Genomic DNA, 27,634 nt, shown 5'->3' on the forward strand with positions numbered 1-27,634 from the left:
CTGATATAATACACTTACGAAGTAATTCTGGTAGAACTTGGCTGAGGACTACAATCACAATATAGTCCCTACATAAACACTCCCATTATTTTTTCCAAGATAGGTATAATTATTTTACATATATGGATTACATCTTCTGGTGTTCAAGTCAATGTAAAACTAAATTAAAGAATGGGACTAGTCAGATTTTTTTTAGGCATTGTTTAATTCTTAAAATAGAAAGTAAATAGGTTTATAAGAAATCTTTCAAATAAATATCACAATTTTAAAAAATAATACCTTTGTCTAGAGTTTCTGACAAAGTATTGAGCATACGTTATAGAGAGTTTTTAAGGATTTTTTTTAATTTTCAAAATTAAAGTGAAACTATACATACACATTTATAGCATAACAACATTCTTATAAGTCAGGTGCTTGAATGTAAAGCTTTCAGGAAAGCACATATTAGGTGCTGAATAATTTGAAGACGTGGCTTCTTTGATCATTACTGAAAGAATAGTTTAGAAAGCTAAAACAAAAACAGGATGTTACATAGATTGTTGCTTCTTTTCCAAACACTTCTCAATATCATCAAGCACTTGAACGGCAGCCTTTGGAATTCGAGTCCCAGGACCAAATACCTTGGAAACACCAACTTTAAACAGAAATTCATAATCCTGTTGAAAGAATTTAATTAGTAGGACAATATTTCTAATTTCAAGAAAATGAAACAAAAGGACAATGAATGCTGTCCTTTCTTCTTTATCCCCAACGCCCCAAACTTTCTCATCTGGTACACTCTTGGCATTTGGGGCTGAAAACTTCTTCCTTGCTTGGAACTGCCACTAGCACCACCGTTAGTACTCCAAGACATTAAAAGAACAAAAGACATCCTGCCCATTTTCCAGACACCCCAGTGTGTTGTTTGTGGTGGGAAGCTGTATGGTCCACCAATTGAGAACTTCTGAGCCCTAAACCATAATTTTCTCTCACCTAAATTTTTACTACTTGCCATTATTTGTGTTAAATTTAGCAACACATTATAGCTTTAAATGTACAAGGCTATTTATTTCCTCCAAGGTAATTTTGTCTACAGCTAGTGAATGGTGTAGTACTTTGAATTCGGCTTCGTGATGGAATTAGGTTTTCTAGAAATGAAAATTAACTCATTTAAAAAAATTCTCTGTTGTTGCTGCTGCTGTTTATTAGTTTTACACAAAGTTTGAGTGAAAAGATTCCCAGGGCACAAATACTGCTCCAGGCTTTGGATTGTTTTAACATCAGAATATTTGTATTAGGACGTGCTGTAAAGCCCTGATCCTCACCCACTAGGATGATCATACTTCCAGGACATTCTGGTTTGTGCTTATTGCTGCAACAGCTTTTTTGTTTTTTTTCCCATGAGTCTTTTTTTTTAAATTATTGAGGTATAATTGACACATAATATTAGTTTCAGGTATACAACTTAATGATTCAATATGTGTATATACTGCAAGATGATCACCACAGTAGGTCTAGTTAATATCTGTCACCCTAGTTACACAATTCTTTTTGTGTGCACTTCTGAGTTTTGTGTGTGTACTTGTGAGTGCAACTTGTGAGCTGTGAGTTTAAGATTTATACTTAAAACTCTGTAACACACTGAGCTCTTGGTAACTCTCTTAGTTACTTAGTACTATGTCCTTAGTCCTTAGTCTCTAAGGTACTACTTACTTACTTACTTACTTACATACTACTCTCTTAGTAACCTTCAAATATGCAGTACGGTACTATTAACTATGGTCACCATGCTGTACACATATTCCTAGGACTTATTTATTTTATAATTGACAGTTTGTACCTTTTGGCCCCCTTCACCCATTTCACCCACCCTCTACCACTGCCTCTGGCAAACCACCCATCTGTTCCTCTCCATATAAGTAAGATCATGTGGTATTTGTTGTTTCTCTGTCTGACTTATTTCACTTAGCATAATGCCCTCATGATCCACCCATGTTGTCGTATATGGCAAGATTTCATTTTTTTTATGGCTGAATAATATTCCTCTCTGTGTGTGTGTGTGTGTGTGTGTGTGTGTGTGTGTGTGTGTGTATCACATTTTCTTTATCCATTCATCCACTGATGGACGCTTAGGTTATTTCCATGTCTTGGTTATTGTAAATAATGCTGCTATGAACGTGGGGGTGCATGTATCTTTCAAGTCACTGTTTTTGTTTTCTTCAGATAAATATCCAGTATTGGAATTGCTGGATCATATGTACTTCTATTTTTAACTTTTTGAAAAGTCTCTATATTGTTTTCCATACTGGCTGCACCAATTTACATTCCTACCAACAGTGCACAAAGGTTCCCTTTTCTACACATCCTTGACGATGCTTGTTATTTCTTATCTTCTTGATGATAGCCATTCTAATAGATATGAGGTGATACCGCATGGTTTTGATTTGCACTTCCTTGATAATTAATGATGTTGAGCATCTTTTCATGTACCTGTCGACATCTGTCTATTTAGATCCTCTGTCCATTTTTTAATTGGATTATTTTTGCAGCATCCTTTTTAGTAGTACTCATTTTCATTCTTAAAAGTGATCACATTGGATGATTAATTACATGGTCATGCTAATTATCCCCCAGCTACTTCTTTTCTATCTCTATTATTTCCTTATAATATTCTTGTAATACCATAATTCTGCAATGGCACTTAACATGTGTTATCGCTATAAGCTCCACAATGGCAATGGCTCAATCATTTTGATTAACCGCCATATATTAGTGCTTTCTAATCTAAAATCTAAGAGACTTTCAGTTGAATAATAGCAACACTTTATATATTTACTGGAAACAAATAATGAGAAAAATGCATGGGTGTTAACTGATATATAATTATATTATAAAGGATACCCACGTTCACACACAAGTGTGTCATTATAGAATATGATCCTTAGTCTTTAAACTCATGGGGAAAAAAGTATGGCAAACACCTACAGATATTCTAGGTAATTTAAATATCCAGAGACTTATACAAAATATATTTCTTGAAAATGTCAGCTCACTTATATAACAGGCCTGCATTTCTTCTCAATTCATATTTCAATGCCAGTATTTTGTGCTGCCTAATTATTTTGGTTCTTAAATTTTAATATCATGCCCAAGAGCTTAGGGATTATAGACTCTAAAACTGCAATATAGATAGAAGTGTTCCACAGACAGACAGCAGTAAAGACTAAAAGCCCTTTATATTCCCAAGTAGTAAGCTATATTTATGAAGGTAAGAGCAAATGTGCTAACAAAAGCAGTTTTGTGTTGACTGTAACACATTAAGTATTGTGTTGTTAGAGAGAATAAGTAATACATAGCTTGGTCACCAGCCCCACATTGTCACCAATCTCACAACCTCATACATATGTGTATTTTCTCATTTCCTAAGTAGTATATTCATTATTTTATATTCTGAGTTGTAATGGAGGGAAAACAATTGTAGACATGGGCACAAGGTCACATGTCATTGACAGATTCCTGCTATATAGTGGTGAGGCCTTTATGGTATGTATGAATCATTTACTTAGGAGCAGTTTCATGTAAAGTTCTTGTAACTCAATACTTTTTCCATTCTTAGTAAAAGAAGAAAATTTGATATAATTAAAAATTAAACTGGAAATAGACCCAATTTATATCTTAACTATTTTAACTTATCAGGAAGGTGTCCCTGCCCCCTTAATAAATTAATTGACATTATTGTTACCTAGCATCCATTTCTCCTTTCCTAAGAGGATCTACCTTTTTGTTCAAGAATCCACCTCTGCCCCATTCAGCCAATAATTTTTAGGACAGGCTGACTCCATTTATATCTGAATTAGGTATTTTTGGCTCTAAGAAAACTATTCCCCAATCAAATTAGCTTCATGAAAAAGGGGCTCTTACAGGACAATGTAATTTATACAGTGCTGAGTGAAGGCAACATTTAGGAATGGGAACAGGCAGGAAATGGACAAGGCAGTGACTCTAAAACAACAGAAGTGCGTGTTACCGACTGACTGACTAAAGGACTGGCTCCACTGCTAGGACAAGGGGTGCTCACTCTACCTCTAGGGAGGGGCTGATATAGTCACTGTGTGTTCACCATTTTTCGCTACTCCAGTTGTGAGATTTTATTACTTTTATCCTGCTCCTTCTCCGTCATTGCTTATTGAATATAAAGAAGATAGATCTCTATCTAGGTGACGAGTTTGTAGGGAGGCAACTCTCTCATACAAGCATTATATATCATTAAATCAAATTATGCATATTGAATTATAATATAGTCTGAATAGAAAACAACATGGACCACTTTTATAGAATTTACTTAGTAAATGACCTAGGAAATGATCTGGCTCTAAATCTGCAACAAATTTTTAGAGAAAGTATATACAAAATTAAAGGACTATGAATAAGCTACTCAGATTTCCCATCATGGTACTAGAAAATGTAGGAGATGAACAATACCTGTGGTGGTATCACCCCCCCACACATGACGAGAATATCTGGCCGTCCAAGGGCGTTGAGTTCCTTGATGAGCTCAGGAACTAGGGTCTTATGCCCAGCAGCGAGTGTGCTCACACCCACAGCATGAACATCTGCATCCACAGCCTGCTGGGCCACTTCCCGGGGAGTCTGAACAATTCAAAAGTAAAGAGACAAATCATTATTTATTCCGAAAAGTGTTTCTAAAGTGTTACACTACTTCAATCAACATTCTAAGATTTTCCTCATTAAAAATCTTGAAGTGAATATAACTTCATATTTCATCATCAAATACCAACTCATCCAATTATTATAATAAACACCAGGGCTATATCTGCTTCTAGCACTACAAACTATCAATTAGATTTAAGTTACATCAAAATATAATTCCCCCCAAAATGTTCAAGATAAAGTAGGAATATAGGCAAAGTATATATTATCTCTTCATTATAATTTTTAAAAAATGCATTTGTTGTCTTCACTATCAACATTTACTGAGAGGTAACATGGGATAGGATTTATAAAGAAATAAAAGACTGAACATAAAATGCAACATGAAAAAGTGAGCCTTAGGTTTTAAAATAGAATGGGAAAGAACAAGATGGTGGGCTAGGAAGCTCCAGGACCTCATTCTCCCATGGAAACACAGAATTAACAGTAATATATGGAGCAAAATAAGGTGAGAACTATAGAAACTAGTTAAGGGGCTACAGCACTCAGGAAAGTGCATAAACAAGAGAAAGGATGGTGCCAAGGAGGGCATGCCTCTCATTTATTAACTGATTTAACTATTGGGATATAGAAGCATAAAGGATGTTTTCAAACATTCTATTATGAATTGAATTACCAAAGATCGTATCTGCTCTGTAATGAGTCCGTGACATTGCTTTGATACTGTACACATATATTTAAGTCATTTCATATAAAAAGTAACTACAAGTTTCTTATTGTAAATGTAATGTAAATTGAGACAACTGGGAAGGATAAGGCCACCTGAGAAACCACTGCACAATTATAAGCACTAAAAATACTATCAAAATCTGTGAATTTTCTGAGTTGGCACGATTTTAAGGCTCATAATTTTAGCACAGAATCAAAAGATTTTATACTCAGTAATGGATCCACATTCAAGAAGATCTCTAGGTAAGTCATACAACATATTGGTAAAACTTTGAGTCTGAAGAATATTAACACACAAAATTAAAACCTTTAAAAATGTGCATATTCCTGCTATTGATTTCTTAGAGGTAAGACATTTAATTTAAGCATGATTTGTTATTCATATCATACATGCTACCAAAATTGATTAGATTAAAATTCCATTTAGGGACTTCCCTGGTGGCACAGTGGTTAAGAATCTGCCTGCCAATGCAGGGGACACGGGTTCGAGCCCTGGTCCGGGAAGATCTCACATGCCTAGGAACAGCTAAGCCCGTACGCCACAACAACTGAGCTTGAGCTCAGCTTGAGGTGACCAAGATCCACAACTACTGAGCCCGCATGCCACAGCTACTGAAGCCCACGCACGTAGAGCCCATGCTCTGCAACGAGAAGCCACTGCAGTGAGAAGCTTGTGCACTGCAACGAAGAGTAGCCCCCGCTCGCTGCAACTAGAGAAGCCTGCGTGCAGCAACAAAGACCCAAAGTAGCCATAAATAAATAAATAAATAAGTAAATTTATATTAAAAAATTCCATTTAAACAATTCAGTTCCATGCCTTATGTTTATATAAATTAAACTGTATTTTAAATGATCAAATGTTGCAATTTTAAAAACATCAAATCTAATTTTAATTGAATCAGTCATCAGAGAACTGCATGATTGTACCTTCAGCCACAGATAAGTTTTTTTTTTAATGATGTAGAATTACGGTTAACAAAGTTGGTGGTACTAAAAGACAAATTATATTTTTGCAGATGGTATATAATGGGGAAATGAACTTTTGGTTATTTGAGAAATTCCTTTAGATGCCAATGTTCCTTTAGACAACACTTTTTAAAAATTCTTTTATTTTATGAAAAATTATTTCCCAAAAGCTAACCACTAAATATTGAAAATGCATTATATTTGATCACTATTTAAAACAAACAAACTAAAGCAAAAGGACAGCAAAATGTAAGTAAAAAAGTAGAATGGGAAAGTATTCAACTTAGAGGAAGACTGAAAGCAATCTAAATACAGTGTATACTATTTGTTTAATCTGAAACATATTTGAGATTCTTAACAAAACCCACCTTAAATGCCTAAGACTCTAAACACATTTACATATTTATCTACCAACACAGTTCAGGACATATCTCCAGAAGTCTGTGCTAACTCTTTATAGTAAAAATTTCTTCTAGCCTCTCTAGAGTAATATTTTAAAATCCCAAATGGGAAAACTCTTATGGGAGACTATAAAGGCTGGGCCTCTTCAGGAAGATTTACTTCTTTCCCGGTGAAAATGCAATGAATACTCTTTTAGTCTTCATTCCAGTTGACCTATCCACAGTATGTAGCAATAGTACTTGAAATTCCTCCCAACAGTTTTCAATACCTGAAAAAGAGGACCAATATCCACATCAAAACCAAGATCAGCAAATCCTGTAGCAATAACTTTTGCTCCTCTGTCATGTCCATCTTGTCCCATTTTTGCCACAAGAAGACGAGGTCTACGACCTTCACTTTCCATGAATTTCTGAACCCTAAGGAACATTTTAAAATACAACAGTTATATATTAAGTGCCCAAAGGTAAGATATAAGACTCTAATTTATTTGCAGTAAATCTTTCAAGTTTATTTAAAACATCTAATCTGTCTACTCATATTTTGTTAATATCTCTGTTTCACATTAAGAACTCCATTAAAGCCTGAGTATGTTTACCATCTCCCCCCTTAGAAAAAAATTTGAAAGATGGCACAGACTGTAAGCCTGTAACACTGAGAACATCACAGTGAAGCAAGATAAGGAAATAACAACTTTACAACTTAAGACAGTCCCCAGAGTACAATATTCAGAAATAGTTAAATATAAACTAAAAAATGCCTTCAGAAATATTTGTACATATACGTGACTCACTAGCTGTTTTGAACTGTCCATATCTCACTTACCCTTCACAAGTGTGAACTCCCCCAAGGTGACCTCAATGTGGTATCTTAATGTATAATCAAAATACTTGCTTGCTTAAATCAATAAATTTACACCTCAGATGAAAAAGCATGAAGAAACAAATTTATTTTTGTTAAAAGAAAAAAAAATGTTCCATTTTGATGACTTTCACCTTGGCTGTTTTGATATTTATTTCATATATGAGTAGTGACATAATATTTTTCATGGAAAATTTATTACAGTGGTTGAGAAAACTAATCATCAGGAAGCTACTACTCACACTTCAGAAGCATGATCAATTTATATTAATTCATATTTCCAAATCATGTTTGACAGTTATTTACTGTCAGCCCAGTGATGAGTGATTTTAATTTTTGCAGAGATGGCAACCAAATATTTACTTTCAAATAGGAAAAGTAAGATTTTATAATTATTTGAGCAATTAAACAATGTAAATAAAACTTAAGAAAATATGAAAATGTACCATCGTAAGGAGATTGAAATCTAAGTACCTGGAGGATATGAAGCAATATCAATGTTAGTTAAACAAACATTTGCTTGAAATGAGAAACTCCTAAAGGGGACTGTGGTGAAAGTTCAAAATATTATTTTAGTAAAGCTACAGATTAAGAGGAAAGTACAAGTCAAATATTTTCCAGTGGTATATGAAAAAATTAAGCCCACCGTAGATTCATGGGGATTGTGTTAACAGAAAAGATGACATTCTGGTTTAAGAAATCTCACATATTACCTCTTGATAGCAAATGATATCTCTTTACTTTCTCCAAATTCCTGGCGATAGGCTCCACTCACCATACGATCACTAGCTTTATGCTCACCAAATACCTTTTTCATGGCATCTGTGATTTCTCCAACTGTACATCTAAAATATTAAATGGAAGTTCTGTTAACATCATTATTTGGGATAAAAATATTTAACTTAACATTCAATATAGTTAGACATATTTTCTTACCTAAGTCAAAAATAGGTCGTCAAAAATCTAAATCTGAATGCTTTCTATTGCATTCATGATAGGATCTTTCCTCAGAATACTTATGAAAAAAAAATGATTCTGAATGCCTTTACTGTAAAATGACTGAATGACCTAAAAACTACTAATAGACAAGCATCTAAAGGTTACTGAATAATTCACTGCTTAACAATACAAATGGGCAAAGACCAAAATTCCTACTGATATTTTTTGATAAAAAGTAAATCTTTTAGCATATTCCATTTGGTTATTAATTCATTCAACACGTCTTGAGTGCCTAATATGGGCCAAGCACTGCTAAGTGCTAGAGATACAGTGATAAATAAAACCAAAAAAAAAAGTACCCGCTCCTGCAGAATTTATCTAGTTAGGGAACACAGATAATGCACTAACAAACAAATAAATTAATAAGATAATTTCATATGGTAATAAGTACTATAAAGACACTAAAATAGGCAAAATGGAATGAGGTGTTTGGGAAAAATGTTTTAGGGATATTGAAGATATGAAGATACAGCTTCTGAACTAAGACCTAAATGATGAGAAAGAGACACACGAGGGAACTTAAGAGGGAAAAGTGTTTGAAAAGGAAATGCTAAATGCAGAGGCTCTGAGAAGTAGGAAAACATGTTTTATGTTCTAAAAATAGAAAGAAGGACATTGGTACACAGCATAACAAAGGAAGTAGGATAAGACAAGGTCAGAGAGGTAGGCAAGGATCATATCCAGCAGTCTTGCAGGCCATGGTTAAGATTAGGTTTTAATTTAAAAGGACTGGGAGACCACTGAAGGATTTTAAGCAGGGAAGTCATCTTATTTCTTTTAAGAAATTAAAAAAAAAAAAAAAAGGAAATTAAAACTGAAAAACAAACAAAAAAACAACCGATATACTCCATCCCTTAAGCACTTGAAACAACTTAAAAGTCCATTATATTAAGCAATAAACAAGAAAAGCAAAAATAATTTACTTTTTGACATTATCGTATATTGGGAGAAAAGTTTTTGTGTCACTTGCTTTTATGCATGTTCTGTAAGGCAAAGCACTGACTGCCTTTATGCTGGACTATCTTTTCAGAGATGTCTACATAGTACACAGCCTTGGAAGACAGAGATACTGTCCAGCTTGGACAAAGGGCGGGTTTGCTTACTGTCCAACATAATAATGTCTCCCTATCCTTGAAAGTACATCAAACTTCAACCTGTAAATCAGTGACACAGGTTTATTATAATAGCTCCAAATGTCCTGAGCCACAGGGAAATACACGAATATTAATACACTTCATTCAAAATGTATTAATGTTTTAAATGCACAGATGTTGAAGAAAAACAAGATTTTTTTTTTTTTTGGTTTCCAATATTTTCTTTTAGGCTCACATGGTTTATAGAATCAGCCTTTTATTTAAGTACACCCTGAAAAACTAAACTGGTCAACTTTTAGGATTTGGAAATCTCCAAACTTACATATCCTTACCTTGCACGAGCTGCATCTACTGCAAGAGCGAGAATATTCCCATCTCCACTGACAGCACATGCAGTCAGGGCAGTGAGACACCGCTCAGCCAAAGCTTGATCCCTGCTGGATTTGACCTTACAGAAAAGGGTAAGGAAAGGGGCCATACATGTGATTAGAGAATAAAACAGAGATCAGATTATACTCTTATTTATATCATATGCAAATTGTTCCATAATCCTAACTTTAAAAACAAAAGAAAAAAATAGAAGAGAATAGTATGTTTCCTAGCATTGATATTCATTACATTTATTCACTCCCTCAATATTAAAGGACTTCCTAAAATAATACTAAATTCTGTATAACACTGATAATTCAGAAACAAGCAGGGCAATAATAAATAATAGTGCTGACCCTCCCAAGTAGTACATGCTACTTAATAGATTATAACTTAGGGAATATTTCAGTTATATTTTAAGTTTCCCTTAGCTAATTAATAGTCTACTGGTAATAATATGTATGTATATTGCTATTCTACTTAAAAATAATCCCGAGAGAAAAAGAGAGACAGAAACAATGAGAAATACTGCAAAAGAGAGAGAAAGACAATGAAAAGTGTAGTCAAAAACATTTTCCCTTGGGTCTTAGCTCTACTCTGCTCTGCCAACAACCTGCCTAAACAAAGTTACCTAAAATCCAATTTTTTACAAGTTTTCACCACCTGTAAAAAAGTCTAAAATATGATACTGCCTAAGATGCCACTAAAATTATATCATATCTATAAGCAGAGATGGGTTAGAAAATTTATATTAAAGGCAAGGAGGAACCCAAACCCATTATCATTATTGAATTTCTCACTCTTACCCAAAATAAGGTAGATCATCATTTATGGTAAGTGGATGCCCTCAAGCTGTGTGTTTAAGAGAGTTTAAGTACGAGAGGAAAAAAGCAGTTTTCCAAATATAATAAATATTGAGACTTTTGTGACCACTGGAAATATAATGCTACATCCTAAATAGGACCCTTTAAAAAATGACAAAAATGTGGGAGAGGAGTCATTATCTCCTGAATGAGGGTGAAAAAGGAAACAATATCATTAAACATCTGTCATTAACTCTAATAGAAAAAACAAATGGAAGTTGAAAGTTACACATACAGTCTAACTGGACAAAGTCTACTGGATTCTTAAAGAACATGTGAACTGAGGGGAAAAAGGTCCTATCTTAAACAATCATAGGGAAAGTTAACAGAAAAAACCATCAAGAAATTTCAACTTTCCTGCCTTAGAAATAGCAGTAATTACTAAAGCCAGAGATTAAGAGACCAAAGTAGCTTCATACAATAGAAATATATAGGTTACAGCAGTAAGAATTAATATGTTTTATCTATTTTAGTATTTTATATACTTTGGTTCATCTCAGTGAGAAACTGGAAATTAAAACAGTTCTCTAGTTTCAATCTAAATATCTTTCATTCTAAACTGTATCTTACTAAAGCACTATTCAAATATATTTGAATTTTTTTTTAATTGAAAGCAAATGATTCTTTCATAGTAGTATCAGGAACATGGAAATAAATTACAGGGAGAAGACCTGGGTTCAAATATGGACTCTGAACTTAATTTTGTTTTTAACTTTGAGTGAGTTATATAATCATCTAAACCTTACTTCAAATGTGTAAATTATAGAAGGCATTGTTATTATGGTGTGGTTTTTAATAAGAATGCATACGTTTCACAGAAGCAGATATCATGATTAAAAACATGAGTGTTTGGTGTCAACAGACTTAGAGATTTGAGTCTTGGATGCGTAATTATTTATCCTGGGCAAGTTTCTCCATCTCCCTTTAGTTTCCTTACCTTTAAAATGCTGGGAAATAATACACACTTCATATGGTGGTTCTAACAATGCAGCAGGACAGCATGAGGGCTTGGACAGTGCCCAGCACATAGAAAACGTTCAAAATATGACAGCTGTTATTACCTTCTTAAGTTTTTCAATCTGCTTGTTACGTACTGAAGTATTATCAATTGCCAGAACATCCACAGATTCTTCTTTTTCCAACTGGTACTTATTTACTCCAACAATTACTTCAGAACCTGTTAATCTCCCAGAAGAAAATAATATGTAGATTCTATTCACAAATAACTGTCTAACAGTAATGCTCTGATCACCACACATATTTTCCTTATAAGTTTGATATTTTTAAGTAGTATTCTTACTCTTAATGAAATTTCAATATAGATCAGTGAATACCAATATGGAATGGGGATAGGAGGGGAAAAGACAGGTATATATCAGAATCTCTGTAAGGGAGGGCTTTGATTATTCACCCAAACTATATGCTTTCCCAGAGTTTCTGATAAACTCTCTTCTAACACTACAAAATTAAAACTGTAGTAGCAGCTACCAACTAAGATTTATAAGGTAGAAGACAAACATGCAATGGCTTTTGTAATATTTTCTTGAATCCTCTTACAGCCAATCACTTTTAAACAAAAAATACCTTTAAAATCTATAAGTGATAAACCAGAATTACAAATTATACTTCCTTAACACTATAAATATATTTTGCCTCAAACTACCAGATTATTACTCTAGCTAAAGACATCCCACCAAGAAAAGAGGTATATCCTACCTCAGGATATACCTCTTTTCTTATTTTCTTCATAAAACTTACCATAATCCGTAATTATTTTGTCTATTTATTTGTTTACTTGTTCATTTTCTCTCTCTCTCTTACCAAAATGTAAGCTCTATGGGTGTAGAGACCATGTCTGTCCCATTCACAGTTGTATGCCCAGACATAACACAGTGTCTCAAATACTAAAGACTAAAAAAGTATTGGCTGATTGAATGAATAAATAAATGAACAGTCCAATGCAGAGCACAATGACCAATAATAATGTCATCTTCAAAATGGTGGAGATATCTACCCACATATATACACATAATAAATGGGCAAACCTCCACACATACTTTGTACATATGTTTGCTTATGTGCATCCAGGCATGCAAAAATACAAACACAGAGATAGATACATATAGATTCATGAGAAACATTTTATCCAAGTTTCATTTTTCTATAATTTTTGTTTTACTAACTTTATATGTTATCTTCAAACAGAAATTAATATTTCTTTTTTTTTTAAATAGAATTTACATCATTTAATTTATTTATTTATTTTTGGCTGTGTTGGGCCTTCGTTTCTGCGCGAGGGCTTTCTCTAGTTGCGGCAAGCGGGGTCCACTCCTCATCGCGGTGTGCGGGCCTTTCACTGCTGCGGCCTCTCCCGGCGCGAACCACAAGCTCCAGACGCGCAGGCTCAGCAACTGTGGCTCACGGGCCCAGTTGCTCCGCGGCATGTGGGATCCTCCCAGACCAGGGCTCGAACCTGCATCCCCTGCACTGGCAGGCAGACTCTCAATCACTGCGCCACCAGGGAAGCCCCAATATTTCTTTTTAAATACTGGATTTCACATATAAACTTTTCTACTTTATATCTTACCAGAATCTATTCTAGCTTGTCTTCGGGCAGCACATTCTTCGATTCGAAGTTTAGGTATTCCCTCTGCTACAGCTTTGGCCATTCCACCCATCTCTTCAATTTCATTAATGAGCTAACAAGGAAAAACAGATTAATAAAACTAGAAGAGAAGATGAAAATATTTTAATAAACAATACAAATGTGTTATGTTATATAATTACTAATGTTAATAAAATTATAAACTATTTTAGTGGTAAATTTAATGTTTCATAAGAAAAGAAATAACAACAGAGCATTAATTAGAAATTCTGCAGAGTTAATGATGCTGTATTATATATTTGAAAGTTGCTAAGAGATAGATCTTAAAAGTTCTCATCACAAGAAAAAATACCTGTAACTGTGTGTAGTAATGGATGTTAACTAAACTTATTCTGATAATCCTTTCACAATATATACATATATTAAATCCTTACATTGTACACAAACTAATACAATGTTAATATGCCAATTATATCAATAAGAAAAAAGATATTCTGTGCTTAAAATTATTTAAAAAGACAACAGATAAACTAAAAAGTATATTTTGGAAAACACAAAAATCTCTCGCTCAAGTCTTAGAAGCCAACTAAAGATAACACTAATTCTGTAATTTTTATTTTTAATTACATAATAAAGTTTTCATGGTTACATAAATACTCTAAAAAGTATATTTCAAAATGCCATTTTATTTTTCAATTTGAGCAGCAGAGTAATGATATAACTCTAGCATTACTGACATCAAGAAATACCTAAATCTTCAATCACAGCCTCATATATACATGAGACAGTGGAAAATGGATGGTGGAATGGAATACAATTTCGTAGATAGGAGCAAGGTCAAACTGGCTTTCTGCTGATGGATTCAAGAAAGAAGAACCTGTACTGGATTCAACAGAAGCCAAGAATCTTCTAAGAAGCTAAAAAAGAAGGGGACTACTTGAGAATTTGCAACTACCTCTCTCCCATTCTATCAGGAAAACCAAAATTTACTGAACTAGAGAAGCAATGGACTATGAAACATCAAGTACAGGGAGAGGCAAGGATAAGATGTCTTACTGAAACAAAAACCTACATTCTGAATGATAAGATTGCAAACAAAAAGGCACACAGAGGAAACAGTGACAATACAGGATATAAAAGAAAACTTCAAAAAATATAATGATCCTCAGAAAAAGAAGAAGAGATTCTGTAACAATGAAACAACTAGTATGAATGCAAGAGGAAAAATTAGAAAACAAAAATGAGCTCTCAGAAATTAAAAATATGATATATAAATTTTAAAATATTTAAGTAGAAAGATAAAGGTGATGACTCTCCAAAAAACCAGAACAAAAACTCAAAGATGCATTATAGAACAGATAAAAATGTCAGAAATCATTTAAGGAGGGCCTTTCCTGATAACTATAAGTTCTAAAAAGAGAAACCAAAGGAAAATGAGTGGAGAGAAATTATCAAAGAAATAATACACGACAAATTTCCCAGAGCTATGAGAACACGAAAAAGGGACCATGTGAAAAATGTCCACCAAAGGGGACAGTGCAGGAAAAAATACACACACCAAGGTACATCAACACAAAAATAAAGAAGAGATCCTGAAACTTTCAGAAAGAGACATCCTGAGTGAGAATAGCATCAGATTTCTGAACAGAAATATTGAAAGCTAGAATAAAAAGTAGGTGAATGCTTACAAATTTGCTTACAAACTCCCAAATGAAAAATTTCAAACCCAGACTATCAATTAAATATGAAAGTAGAATAAAGACATTTTCAAACATCCAAAGTTTCAACTAATTCATCTCCCATGCACCATTTTTAGGAGATGCCCATAAGATGTGCTTCAAAATAACAAGGGATAATCAACAAAGAGACAGGATTCAGGACATAGATTCAACATAGCAGAGGTGAAAAGGGTTCTGACAATAATGACAAAGGGAAGGTCAAGGACAACAACGGTCTAGAGAGAAACCAGTCTAAATCAAATGAGAATATAGAGGACTTCAGGAAGGATTTACATTGAGATATAATTATATTGGTAATATGGGACAAAGGAAAGAAGGGACAAGATCCAGCTAAAATACAAAGCTACCATACTAGCAAAGCAGTAGATAAGGTCTAAAATTGATTGAATTAGAACAAAGAGTATATACATGTAATTTTAAAACATGGAGATAAAAACAAACAAAAAGACGTAGCTGACTCAAGGAAGCAGGAAAACAAGCAAGTGGAGGAGAAAGAACTGCTATTTTGTTATAGTCTTTTAACATTAGTTGTCTTTTTAACTCTTTGAAATAAAATACTTTAATACAAATACAAATGTATTTTTAAATTAAGCTTCAGTTTTAAATACTATAAAGTCAAATCTAAAATTCCCTTTTCTCTGAAACACTTTATAAATCTTGATATAAATCTATAAATGATTTGATTTATAAATCAAAAATCTATAAATCTTTATAAATCTGTAAATCTTATAAACAAAGTTTCAAAGAGGAGAAACTGACCTTCAAGGCAGCGTCATAAACATCATTTGTGAGAGATTCCATCATATATGAACCTCCCCAAGGATCAGCCACTTTAGGAATCCCAGATTCTTCTTGAATAATGATTTGCGTGTTCCTGGCAATTCGAGCACTTTTCACAGTTGGCAAACCCAGGGCTTCATCAAAAGAATTTGTGTGCAAAGACTGAGTCCCTCCAAACACTGCTGCCATTGCTTCTACTGTGGTACGAATGATGTTATTGTAAGGATCCTAAAACATTTAGTAAAAGGCAAAAAATCAAAACAAAACAAGGCAACAATTGATATATATTGCAGCCGTAAAAGATGACAATGATTAAGCAGTGGCTGATGCATACTTTCTTTGCCAAAGTCTGTATTAGTCTTCAGAATATCTAATAAATTTAGACAAATAAGTAAACAAACCAGATTTAGGATTAAGAGCCAAAGGATCTAGTCTGTGCTTAGGCACTAAAACATTGCCTCTTATAATCATCTGAAATATATGTATTTGTTGTGCTTATTTTTGTATTGCCTAAATAGTCTTCTATAAGTGCATCATGAATGTACAATTTGTCTACGTAGATTATTAACATACTTCATTTCATAATTCACTATCTCCTAATTATTGTATACCTTGAAGTATCTACCTTAATGAGGTACACAAAACTGACAATGATTTATTAATAAATGATTAATAAAACAGATGAACAATGGACTATAAGACAAGAAATATGACTTCTAGTTCATTCTGTTCCTAACTGTGATTTGGACAAGTCATTGGACCTTTCTGAACTTCAGCTTCCTTAGCTGTAAAAATGAGGAGGCTAAGTCAAAAACAATTACTAAAGTTCTTTCCAACTCTGAAATCTATTTTTCTCCATTTATAAGTACCTGAAATCATATTTAATATGGAGACTACTAGTTTTTATTTGTTTTAAATTTATAAAAGCAATGTAACTTTAAAGTTATGAATTATTTTAATGTATCAAAATAATTTAATATGTAAAGAAAATGCATGTTAAAAAAGATCACCACCACATAATTTTTTAATGAAATGAAATTTCAATAGATTACTCAAGTGATAATAGTTTTTAAATTGTTTGTTTGCATGCATGCTTATTTAAACACAACTATAATAAAAAACTTTGTATGTATAAAATCAAATTTTAATGAGGAAGTTTTGTGTTAAGAATTTTAACCATTAAAATTATTTAAGACAATATTACTTAAATTATAATTTGTACTTCTTCCTTATCATCACATTTTTTTACTTTTAAAAAAGTAAAATACACAGTCCTGCATGTAAGCTAAGATTTAAATGATTTTATATTGTTAACCAACAGAGGGGGCCAATTTTATTTATTTATTATAATTTGTGTAAAAACAAATATAAGTATGCACTACGCTTCAGAATAATTATGATTTTCAAATATTAGCAGATAAGTTCTTAAATCTGTTTCTTGACTATGCCAAGCGCTTAGAAGAAAATATATGACTTTACTAAAATTCTACACTTTAAATGTTATACATACTTGCTCAGTAAGTGACCATCCTGAAGTCTGGCAATGTGCTCTTAGAAGAAGAGATTTAGAGTCTTTAGGCTTAAACATTTTCTCTATTAAGTGAGCCCAGAGTCTTCTCCCAGCTCTCATTTTTGCTATTTCCATATAAAAGTTCATCCCAATTCCCCAGAAGAAAGACAACCTAAAATAGTAAAGTTCAGAATTTGATTATAAAATGGAAATTAATTGTATCACATACACACATACATACACACAAAAAGCTCAGATTTTAATTTCAAGCTACTTAGTTTGAATTAAAAACAAAACATATGTACTTCAGTAACCTTAAACGTGTAATAATAGATGACTTCTGTATTTTAAAATGGAAATATTAAAAGAACAAAAGCAAATCTGTCTTGAAAACCATATTTACATTTTAATATTATTTGTCAAATGTGCCGATTGTGTTCTCTGAACAGCAGAGGCCAAAATTCCTCTAATTTACCAAGAAGTACAGTAAAATTTAATTCTGAATTTTAATTATAAACAGTATTGGCTTATTCCCTCTTTATCACTCATATAAAACATAAAAAAAATCTGGTATATTTATATATACAAATTCATTTTTATCAAAATATTTTGCAGGCTTCCCTGGTGGCGCAGTGGTTGAGAGTCCGCCTGCCAATGCAGGGGACACGGGTTCGTGCCCCGTTCTGGGAAGATCCCACATGCTGTGGAGCGGCTAGGCCCGTGAGCCATGGCCGCTGTCCGGAGCCTGTGCTCTGCAACAGGAGAGGCCACAACAGTGAGAGGCCTGCGTACCACAAAAAAAAATATATATATATATATACATATATATATATATATATTTTTTTTTTGCTATACACTCATAAAATGGTCCTGTGAACTTTCTTAATGTTGAGGCAATATCTGAGTTTAATTTACTCACCTTGGTGCAAATTCATCAATTGTCAGGCCAGCTTGGAGTCCGGTTCTACAGTACTCCAACCCATCTGCTACAGTATAGGCCAGTTCCAGAATGGCATCAGCTCCTGCTTCCTGCATATGGTATCCACTAATTGAAATTGAATTAAATTTTGGCATGTGCTATATAAAATAAAAAAATACAACTGTAAATAAAAATATAAGAAAGGTTCTATTAAATCTATCTTCTAAAAGACAATATTATTTTAAAATGATATTTGATTCAGATATACTAATTAGTTCATAATATTAACTGAAAATATTTAATGTTTAGTTACATTCAATTCACTTTCCAATTAAAATGGCTGATCCAATGAACCACTGTAAGGACTGTACCTGTTTTATTTTTCTAGTGAAAAAGAATCACCAACCACCATTTAGCACCGAAAGTTAAACTCTGAAATTAGCTGGCTGAGGTTAGGAATGTAACCTTTGGCCCAAGAACTGAATGATGACATCTTTAATTCCAAACTCATGACTTTGACCTCATAAGAGGTCCTAAGACCTCAAACCTTTGGGAGAATCTGCTGAAGATGTATAAATTTAATTATTATTAACTAGTTATTAATTATCTTATTTGAATGAACTCATTGAATATGAATAAGTACACAGTGGGTAAAAAAAGAAAATGGTTCAGTGCTAGTACTATATATCAAAACAGGAGAAAATGCATGGCTTAAAAATCAAAGTTTTCAGTTTGATTTACTGTGACATTTAATGCTAAGGATAATTCAGACAGGATCCTTCTACCACAACTACTAATCCACTATCCCCCTAAAATGTCACATTAGGTGGGGTACATATCACATAGAACCTGCAGAACCAAAAAACGATTATCCTTCCAAGAATTAACCAAAGATAAAATAATAAAAACTAAATCAGACACTCATTACAGTTGGTTCAGAACATGGACTCAAGTCAGAGTGCTCAAATTCTAGTCATGTCACTTAACTAGCCAGAAGACTATAGGCAAGTTTCTCACCTTGTTATCCCTTGGTTTCCTAACCTATAAAATAGAGATGATAACTCTACCTTCCTCATGGAATTGTTGTAGGATTAAAAGAAACGATTCATCTAAACAACTTAGTACAGTATTATGCCCGTACACAGTAAGTCATCATAAAAGGTTAGCTGTTGCTAGTGTATGGTATGGATTATCTGTATTTTACATTTGCAAATATTTTATTTATAACTAACCAAGAGTTCTTGAAAAATGTTCATCACAAAAGCAATAAGGGGATTGAATTACATGGAATTGAGAGACTACTTGAATATATCTGGAGTTACAAACGAGAAGGAAACAAACATGTGCTTCTCTACTGAGAGGAGTTTAATAGAATTTTTTTTAAGAATAGTAGAAACACTGGGAACATTGGAATATTATTCAGCCTTTAAAAGGAAGTAAATTCTGGGCCTCCCTGGTGGTGCAGTGGTTAAGAATCCGCCTGCCAATGCAGGGGACACAGGTTCAAGCCCTGGTCCGGGAAGATCCCACTTGCTGCGGAGCAACTAAGCCCGTGAACCACAACTACCAAGCCTGCACTCTAGAGCCCACGAGCCACAACTACTGAAGCCTGTGTGCCTAGAGTCCGTGCTCAGCAACGAGAGAAGCCACTGCAATGAGAAGCCCATGCACCCCAACAAAGAGTAGCCCCCGCTCACCGCAACTAGAGAAAGCCCACGTACAGCAATGAAGACCCAACGCAGCCAAAAATAAATAAATTAAATAAATTTTTTAAAAAAAGGAAGTAAATTCTGAAACAGGCTATAATATGGATGAAACAAGGGCATTACGCTAAGTGAAATAAGCCAGACACAAAAAGACAAATACTGTATGATTCCACTTATATGAGGTACTTAGAGTAGTCATATTCATAGAAACACAAGGTAGAATGGTGGTTGCCAGAGGTTGAAGGAAGGGGAGAATGGAAAGTTATTATTTAATAGGTACAGAGTTTCAGTTTTGCAAGATGTAAAGAATTCCGGAAATGGATGGTGGTGATGGTTGCACAACAATGTGAATGTACTTAAAGCCACTGAACTGTATACTTGGAAATGATTAAGATGGTAATTTTTATGCTATGTGTATTTTGTCACAATTAAATATTTTTTAGAGGAACAACATAAAAGTTTAGTTACTTCAAATAACATACTTGATCAATATCTGAAACTGGTACTTTTATCACTTATATGAAAGATTATATAAAGCAATTTTGAACTTGTAGATGACATTAGTGTTTCACAAGGTTAAATGCCCAAGTACATAACAGCAGACTGGTACTATCCACTCCAATAGCCATTCTCTACTCTCCTCTTGTACCTGAACCATACATTCAGTGCCAAAGTGTTCTACATTTCCAATCTTACCTCTTTCTGTCAACTGAGATATAAGTGGAAGTTTGGTTTGTTCCTTCTGGAAGTTCACCTTTAATCAGAGGGGCTAGGTCCCTCTCCCCACACAAACACAGCCGGCCCACCTACTTCCTTAATCATGAGCTGGCACACAAACAATAGAGAAGCCAAATGAAAGGAGGCTGGAATCCTCACGACTGCGGTGTTTCCATACAACCAAGACCTTGAGTCTACCTTCCAACTTTTTTCAGTTGAAACAGAATTGACTCCTATTTAAAGCTACTGCTATTTGTGTATGTGTGTGTGTCATATACTGCTCAAATCAATCCTCCTGTGCATGTGTTCTTGAAACTGAAAAAGGTGAAAGGCATGTATTCTATACAATTCATGTGAGCAGATGGAATCTATGAAAAGCAATAAAATTGAAAAGTATAAAGTTTATCAAATGAGGAGAGCAGGCAATGCTAGCAAGAGTTCGGAGATAACAGCAATTACAAGAGGTAAAGAGATTAAAAAAAAGCTTTGATGATGCAGGAGAGATGTGCCCTTTGCTATGAAATAATGGTCTAATTTTAAGGTAGGTAAGAAGAGAGCATTGCCAGCAAAAAGTAAAGTGGGAATGATGGGGGAAAATATAAATGAATTACTCAGAGGAAATGAAGAAGCTTTATGTTTCCCTGTAGAAGGATTGCTGCTAATATAGGAATACTATAAGAACCTTATTTTCTCACCAATCTTGGGAAAATGAACGTAGTTCAGGGGTGAAATATTAGGGACCTCATTGTGGTTACAGATATAAGTGTTATCTTCTAATCCAGTTTTTTGCAGAAATAAAGCTAATATTTTGATCCCCATCTGTCTGACACCAGTGTCTATTCACAACTGGATCTGAACTTTGGAGAGAAATAAAAGAAGTGTAAATTATGAGCCCTCCCTGATTCTAACAAATATCAGAGAATAAAAATTTTAATAAAGAAAATACAGTAAATATCTACTGCCCAGATTCCCACAGGTAATGACAGACCACAAAACTAGTACATTAAAGACCAAAAAATAAAAACAATACACACACATAAACACAAAACCCACACCCTGACTCTATACTACAACTATTACTCTGACTCAATTACCAAATTCAAATTAGGCTATGGCATTTTATAAAAATTCCTACATTCAAAGAACTACAGCAAAATCTATAATAACCACAAAGGATACCTTTGCTGTATATTGGAAGATGTCAGCAATAATTTTCATGGATGGTTCTGGAGGAAAAATGTAAGTATTTCTGACCATAAACTCCTTTAGTATATCATTTTGGATTGTACCAGTAAGTTTCTCTTTAGGTACACCTTGTTCTTCCCCAGTTACTATAAAAGTTGCAAGAACTGGAATAACCGCTCCATTCATGGTCATGGAAACTGACATTTTTTCTAAAGGAATTCCATTGAAAAGAATTTTGGTATCTTCCACAGTGTCAATAGCAACTCCAGCCATTCCAACATCACCACGAACTCGAGGGTTGTCTGAATCATAGCCACGATGAGTTGCCAGATCAAAAGCAACTGATAATCCCTGCTGACCGGCTAAATATATAAAGAAAAATAATGTAGGATTAGAGTCTGACATCAAAGTAAACTGATTTTCTTTAACACTACTTAGTGTTGATTCATCTCATCAAATTATACTTTTATAATAAACATTTTTTATGCTCAAAACAAACTTAAATAAAATACTTTATTTCCTACTAAAAGTCTGCTGTTTCTCATGTGCTAAAATACACAAAGTGAATTCCAGACTTCACTATAATAAAGGATAGATGGAACCAAACGTGTCACATATCTCATGTCCATCTCAAGATTTTTTTATCTTAACGATTTTTAAAAAATTTTTCATTTATTTCTGGCTGTGTTGGGTCTTCGTTGCTTCCCGTGGGCTTTCTCTAGTTGCCGCCGAGCGGGGGCTACTCTTCGTTGCGGTGCACGGGCTTTTCATTGCGGTGGCTTCTCTTGTTGTGGAGCACAGGCTCTAGGCATATGGGCTTCAGTAGTTGTGGCATGCAGGCTCAGCAGTTGTGGCTCACGGGCTCTAGAGTGCAGGCTCACTAGCTGTGGTGCACGGGCCTAGTTGTGCTCCGCGTGGTATGTGGGATCTTCCCAGACCAGGGCTTGAACCCATGTCCCCTGCAATGGCAGGTGGATTCTTAACCACTGTGCTACCAGTGAAGCCTTATCTTAACAATTTTTGATAGAAATATATTTAAGATTCATGAAAAGATATGGCTGTTTGTATACAGTTAACATAATTTAGTATTTGTATGCTCGCTTATTTATTTTTGTTCTTGTCTTGACCATTCAAATATTATGGGAAATAGAATTATGAAAACCACGCAAAAAACTAAAATTTGTACATGATCATTTGTTTATTCCTTTCTTGGGTCATTACTTAAAGCATTTTCCCCTCCAATTCCTATCCTGATGGTTTTAAGTAAAAGCTTCTCAAAGGCAAAGCCAAGGTCTCTTTTCTTCATACAGCTTCACTTCACCTAATTCCTTTTACACAATGTGCATGTAAGTATTGTTTACTCTCAAGAATTTAGCACTTTATTCTGGGTCATCTATCTTTTTGACCATGGAAGTTGAAAAACATTCACTTTTTTTCAGAGTACAGCCTTAACTACAAAATTATAAAGTGACTATTACCTTTATAGAAATTAACCAGCCTCCCTTCAAAAAAACCAAGATGAGGAAGTGTATGTTTGACCATAAATATTACGTCTCACTAAAATCTCACCCTTAATATTGTCCTTATAGAACTTATTGCTCTCTTCCACAGTACTAAAACCAGCATACTGGCGGATGGTCCAGGGCCTAAAGGTGTACATGGTGGGATACGGCCCACGTGTGAATGGCTTTACTCCTGGAAGTTCTTCAGGTAAGTCCTTGGTATCCCCGCTGGAATACAGAGGCTTTATGGAGATCCCCTCTGGGGTGTGCCATATTAGTTCTTCCGGGTTTTTGCCTTTCAGCTGCTTTTTAGCCAGGGCAGCCCATTCTGGGTGAAGGGGTTGTTGCTGATGCAGAAGTCCCTGCCATATAAGCCTGGAGCCTGATGACTCTTTCAGCTGCTTCAGGTGATGAGGTGAAAGCAAAAAAAGCCGACTCTTAGCTGTCAGCATGATGGAGCATGGAAAACACCCAACAGGAACGAGAACTGACCTAGAAAAAGAAACACAGTGCATATGTATTTATAAGACAGCAGCAAAATAGGAGCTTTTGGTGAAAAGGGAAAAGAGAAAGAAAGGGTATACCAGTATGATTTCATCTCTTCTCCTCTGCTGCCCCCTCCACCTGATATTTTATAACTCTGGTCCCTCTTTTCCACAACTGCTATCATTGTTCTAGTTCTAGTCCTCTCCCTCAAGAGACTCTTAGTTGGTTTTACTGACCAGTCTTACCCCCTCTCATTCACTCCACACACTGACACCAATGAAAATATGATCATGCATCACACTTCTCGTAAAATTTTTCAAAGGCTCTGCATCACGTAGAGGATCGAGCGTTGCCTCCTAACTTTTTCATTCAAAAGGTTTTTATTTAACACCTACTTTATGACAGGCAGTGTTGGACGCTGAAGAAAAAAGTGGTGAACGAAACAGGTATTCAAGGCCCCCATGACCTGATCCCTGCTTATCTCTCAGAATCACCTCTGCCTTTGACCTCTACACATTTTGTGTTCTAGAGATACTGGATTACCTACAGTTCCCTGCATACGTCAAAGTTCCGGGACATGCTCTTGCTCTTCCATCGACCTAGATACTCTTCTTTGGCTAAGGGATCACCTCCAGTACGCGGGGCTTTCTATGTGACAGGCACTCCTTAAGGACTTTATGTAGAGCAGCAATTTTAATCCTCGTACCACCACCAAGAAATAGGTACTAATATTATCCCCATTTTACAGATGAGGAAGCTGAGGCACGGAAGACCTAGCATTTAAACCTAGGAAGCATTTAACTAATATACTCACAGCCAGTCCCTGAAACTACAAGCTCAGCTAAATGGCCTCTTCAGTAATCCATACCACAGAGCTCTGTTTCCCTCTTTATACATTTATCATCTCCCACACTACAATATATTAGAACGTTGTTTTTTTTATGTTCATATAAAATATTTCTTTATATATGTTTTATGTTTATACAAAACACACATATATATAATTTCATATACTGTATATATTCTCCTCTATTCTATAAACTGATCCAACATCAGAGCTGTATATTCCTGATAATTAGCAGAGTCTTTTTCATCATTTTAGGTAACTAAGTCCGATTTCATCATTTTACAGATGTAGAAATTAAAGTCCAGAGAAATACAGAAATAAAGTGGCTTGATCAAAATTCCACACAGAAAAGCAGTAACTGTTCACCTGAGTTACTAAATCCTTGTCAGAGTCATATAGACTCAATATGTAGAGCCTAGTATTTTAAAAGATTTTGAGTTGCAAATTTTATCAATATATTCATCATGCCATGCAGTAGATAAGGCAACAGCAAAGTGAGCCTAAAATTCTATTTTCCATACTATTTCTTACCTATCAATTTAGTGGAGCTTAAAAGAAAATAAGAATACCCAACATTTGTTAGGGAGTTGTGAAACAAAAAGACAATCCACCAGTGGGAGTATTAACTGATTTAACTATTTCCAAAAGCAAATTGGCAATACGCACAAAAGGTCTCTGAAATGATTATGCCATTCCACTGAGGGCCATCAGTCCTGGGAAAGTTACTAGATAAAATACATGTTCCCTATAGTTTTACTTGTAGTAAAGAAAACTTAGAAACATCATCAATGTCTAACAATGAAGAAATAAGTGAATTACAGTATATATAAATTATAGAATTTTATATAGCTATTAAAATATGTTTAGGATATCAGCAAAACTAATCTTTGATGTCAGAAGTCAGAAGAGTGGTTACGTATGCTGACTAGGAGAGAAAGGGAGCAAGAAAGGAGCTTTGGGGTGATGGTCTTGATCTGAATTCCTATTATACAGATGTGTTGTTTGTGGAAATGCCTCAAATTTTACAATTATGATATGTGCACTTACCTGTAAGTATATTATACATAAGTTAAAATTTAAAATATGTTATGCACAGTTTCTTAAAAAAGGAGATAGGCTCAAAAAGTATTAAGTGAAAGATAAAAAACTGTAAATGCAATGTGTTCAACTAGTTAAAAAAGTGCATAGAACAAACTCGAAACAGAAATACAACAAAAACAATTGCTATTTTTTTTTAACTACAATGATTTTTACTCTATTAAATCCATGGGGTCCTTGTCATCCAAGTTCTTGTGAGCCATAAACTACAGGTACCAGCTTAAAACGTGGGTGAGAAAAATAATTAATTTATAACTGAACCATTAGGGTAGTAATGATATAAAAAGTAATCTGAAAACTGCCTGAGACCAGATTGCAGACAGATAATATCAAACTCATTTCACACAAAATACAGGTAGGGCTTTTCTAAACCTGGATAAATGACAGGAAAGAGCCTTATATTATATAAGTGACTTCCTAAAATTGCATGGCAAATTGGTAACGGTTGGAAATAACCATCACTTTTAGATAAGAACACAACTTCTGCTGATGGCAACAGGATTTCTGCATTCTTCTCATATCCATCAAGAGAGGCTTCAGCATCCAAAGAAGCAACATGCAAAGCAAATATAATAAGTTATTGATGGTTAGAATGTATTAAAGAGCAACGATGAAGCAAGCCTGACCCCACACCCTCAAAAAATATGGGTAAAACACCTACATACAGCTCTGAATCAAATAACTTTCAAGTTTGTTTACGTGTGGTTCCGCACTAATACTTCAAGAAAAGCTAGCTTGGAGAGGACAACATACAGCATGCCAATTAAATGTACTATTAGCATAAATAAATCATTAACCATAAGAAAATACTGGGAGAAAAATCATTAAATGATTTTAACTGTGACACACATACACAAACAGATTATTCAGAGTTTCGAGCTTACGAAGGATTGCTCTTTCAAGATAAAAATGAGAACAAGTTAGTAATTTACACTTTCATGTCAACTTAGACTTGTCTTTCCCCCTCTCACCCTCACCTTCATCTGTACACAGAAAGACACTTCCACTCCCGCCACCTCTTACAAAAAACCCTCACAATCACCGCGGCCTAGACGGAAGGCAGCTGTGAAGCCAGCACATCTCTCTGAAATCTACAATCGCCCTCGGCCTAGAGAAACTTCGGGGTGCCTGGGGGGGCCAAGGAAGATGGCGACATGGCCTCTGGGACATTAAAGGCACCTTCTATCCTGTAGTACCTCCGGACTCCCCCTCGCTGAAAGAGAGCGGTCAGTGGAGAATCTAAACCTAAGAAGCAAGTAGAGGAGAGTGGGATCCCTTCCCAGTCGTAAAGTAAAGAAGGAGGAAGTTGGGAGGTTGGGAGGAGGGAAAGGACCGAGGCTCAGAGGACAGGTATGGGGGGAGAGAGGAGTCTGAAGAATGGAGGGATTTGAAAGGCTGACGTTCCTCAAGGTGCACGGTCTTACTCACGGGTCGGCCTATCTCGGACCGCGGACGCGGGAGAGAACGGCTGGACCTCGGCGCCCCCAGCCCTACAAGTAAAAGGTCCCCAAAGCTGGGCCTGCGACCAAGCAAACGCAAAGGCCAGCGGGACGGAACGGAGGCGTCGGCCGATACCGCTCTCTTTCCAGCCAATCTCATTGAACTCTCGC

At 34.8% G+C, this 27,634-nt stretch overlaps 1 protein-coding gene across 3 annotated transcripts; it reads right to left on the reverse strand.

Annotated features, from left to right (window-relative positions):
• Nucleotides 1–327: 327 nt before the first annotated feature.
• Nucleotides 328–27,629, reverse strand: MMUT (methylmalonyl-CoA mutase). Of its 3 annotated transcripts, none has more exons than XM_004267501.4 (13): nucleotides 27,453–27,629; nucleotides 23,661–24,085; nucleotides 22,086–22,453; nucleotides 18,484–18,641; nucleotides 17,565–17,736; nucleotides 16,034–16,282; nucleotides 13,518–13,629; nucleotides 11,992–12,107; nucleotides 10,031–10,146; nucleotides 8,319–8,450; nucleotides 7,016–7,163; nucleotides 4,462–4,629; nucleotides 328–656 (listed from the first exon to the last, which is right to left on the reverse strand). In XM_004267501.4, exons 2-13 carry the CDS (start codon nucleotides 24,043–24,045, stop codon nucleotides 528–530), a joined length of 2,253 nt encoding a protein of 750 aa, XP_004267549.1. In that variant the 5' UTR covers nucleotides 24,046–24,085; nucleotides 27,453–27,629; the 3' UTR covers nucleotides 328–527. The 3 variants fall into 3 exon arrangements, with proteins under 3 accessions (XP_004267549.1, XP_033279740.1, XP_033279741.1); XM_033423849.2 differs by having other exon boundaries at nucleotides 27,449–27,629; XM_033423850.2 differs by lacking the exon at nucleotides 27,453–27,629 and having other exon boundaries at nucleotides 23,570–23,710.
• Between the last annotated feature and the right edge of the window lie 5 nt (nucleotides 27,630–27,634).

The sequence above is a fragment of the Orcinus orca genome, chromosome 10, assembly GCF_937001465.1.
Source record: "Orcinus orca chromosome 10, mOrcOrc1.1, whole genome shotgun sequence".
NCBI classification, from domain to species: domain Eukaryota; kingdom Metazoa; phylum Chordata; class Mammalia; order Artiodactyla; family Delphinidae; genus Orcinus; species Orcinus orca.

Excerpts from the sequence above, each read along its gene's own strand:
- MMUT (XM_004267501.4), bottom strand. The coding sequence starts at position 24,045 with ATGCTGACAGCTAAGAGTCGGCTTTTTTTGCTTTCACCTCATCACCTG. Across the intron at positions 18,642-22,085 it reads TCTTCCAATATACAGCAAAG|CACATGCCAAAATTTAATTC; the intron begins GTATCCTTTGTG and ends TATTTTATATAG. Across the intron at positions 657-4,461 it reads GGGGGGTGATACCACCACAG|GATTATGAATTTCTGTTTAA; the intron begins GTATTGTTCATC and ends TTCTTTCAACAG.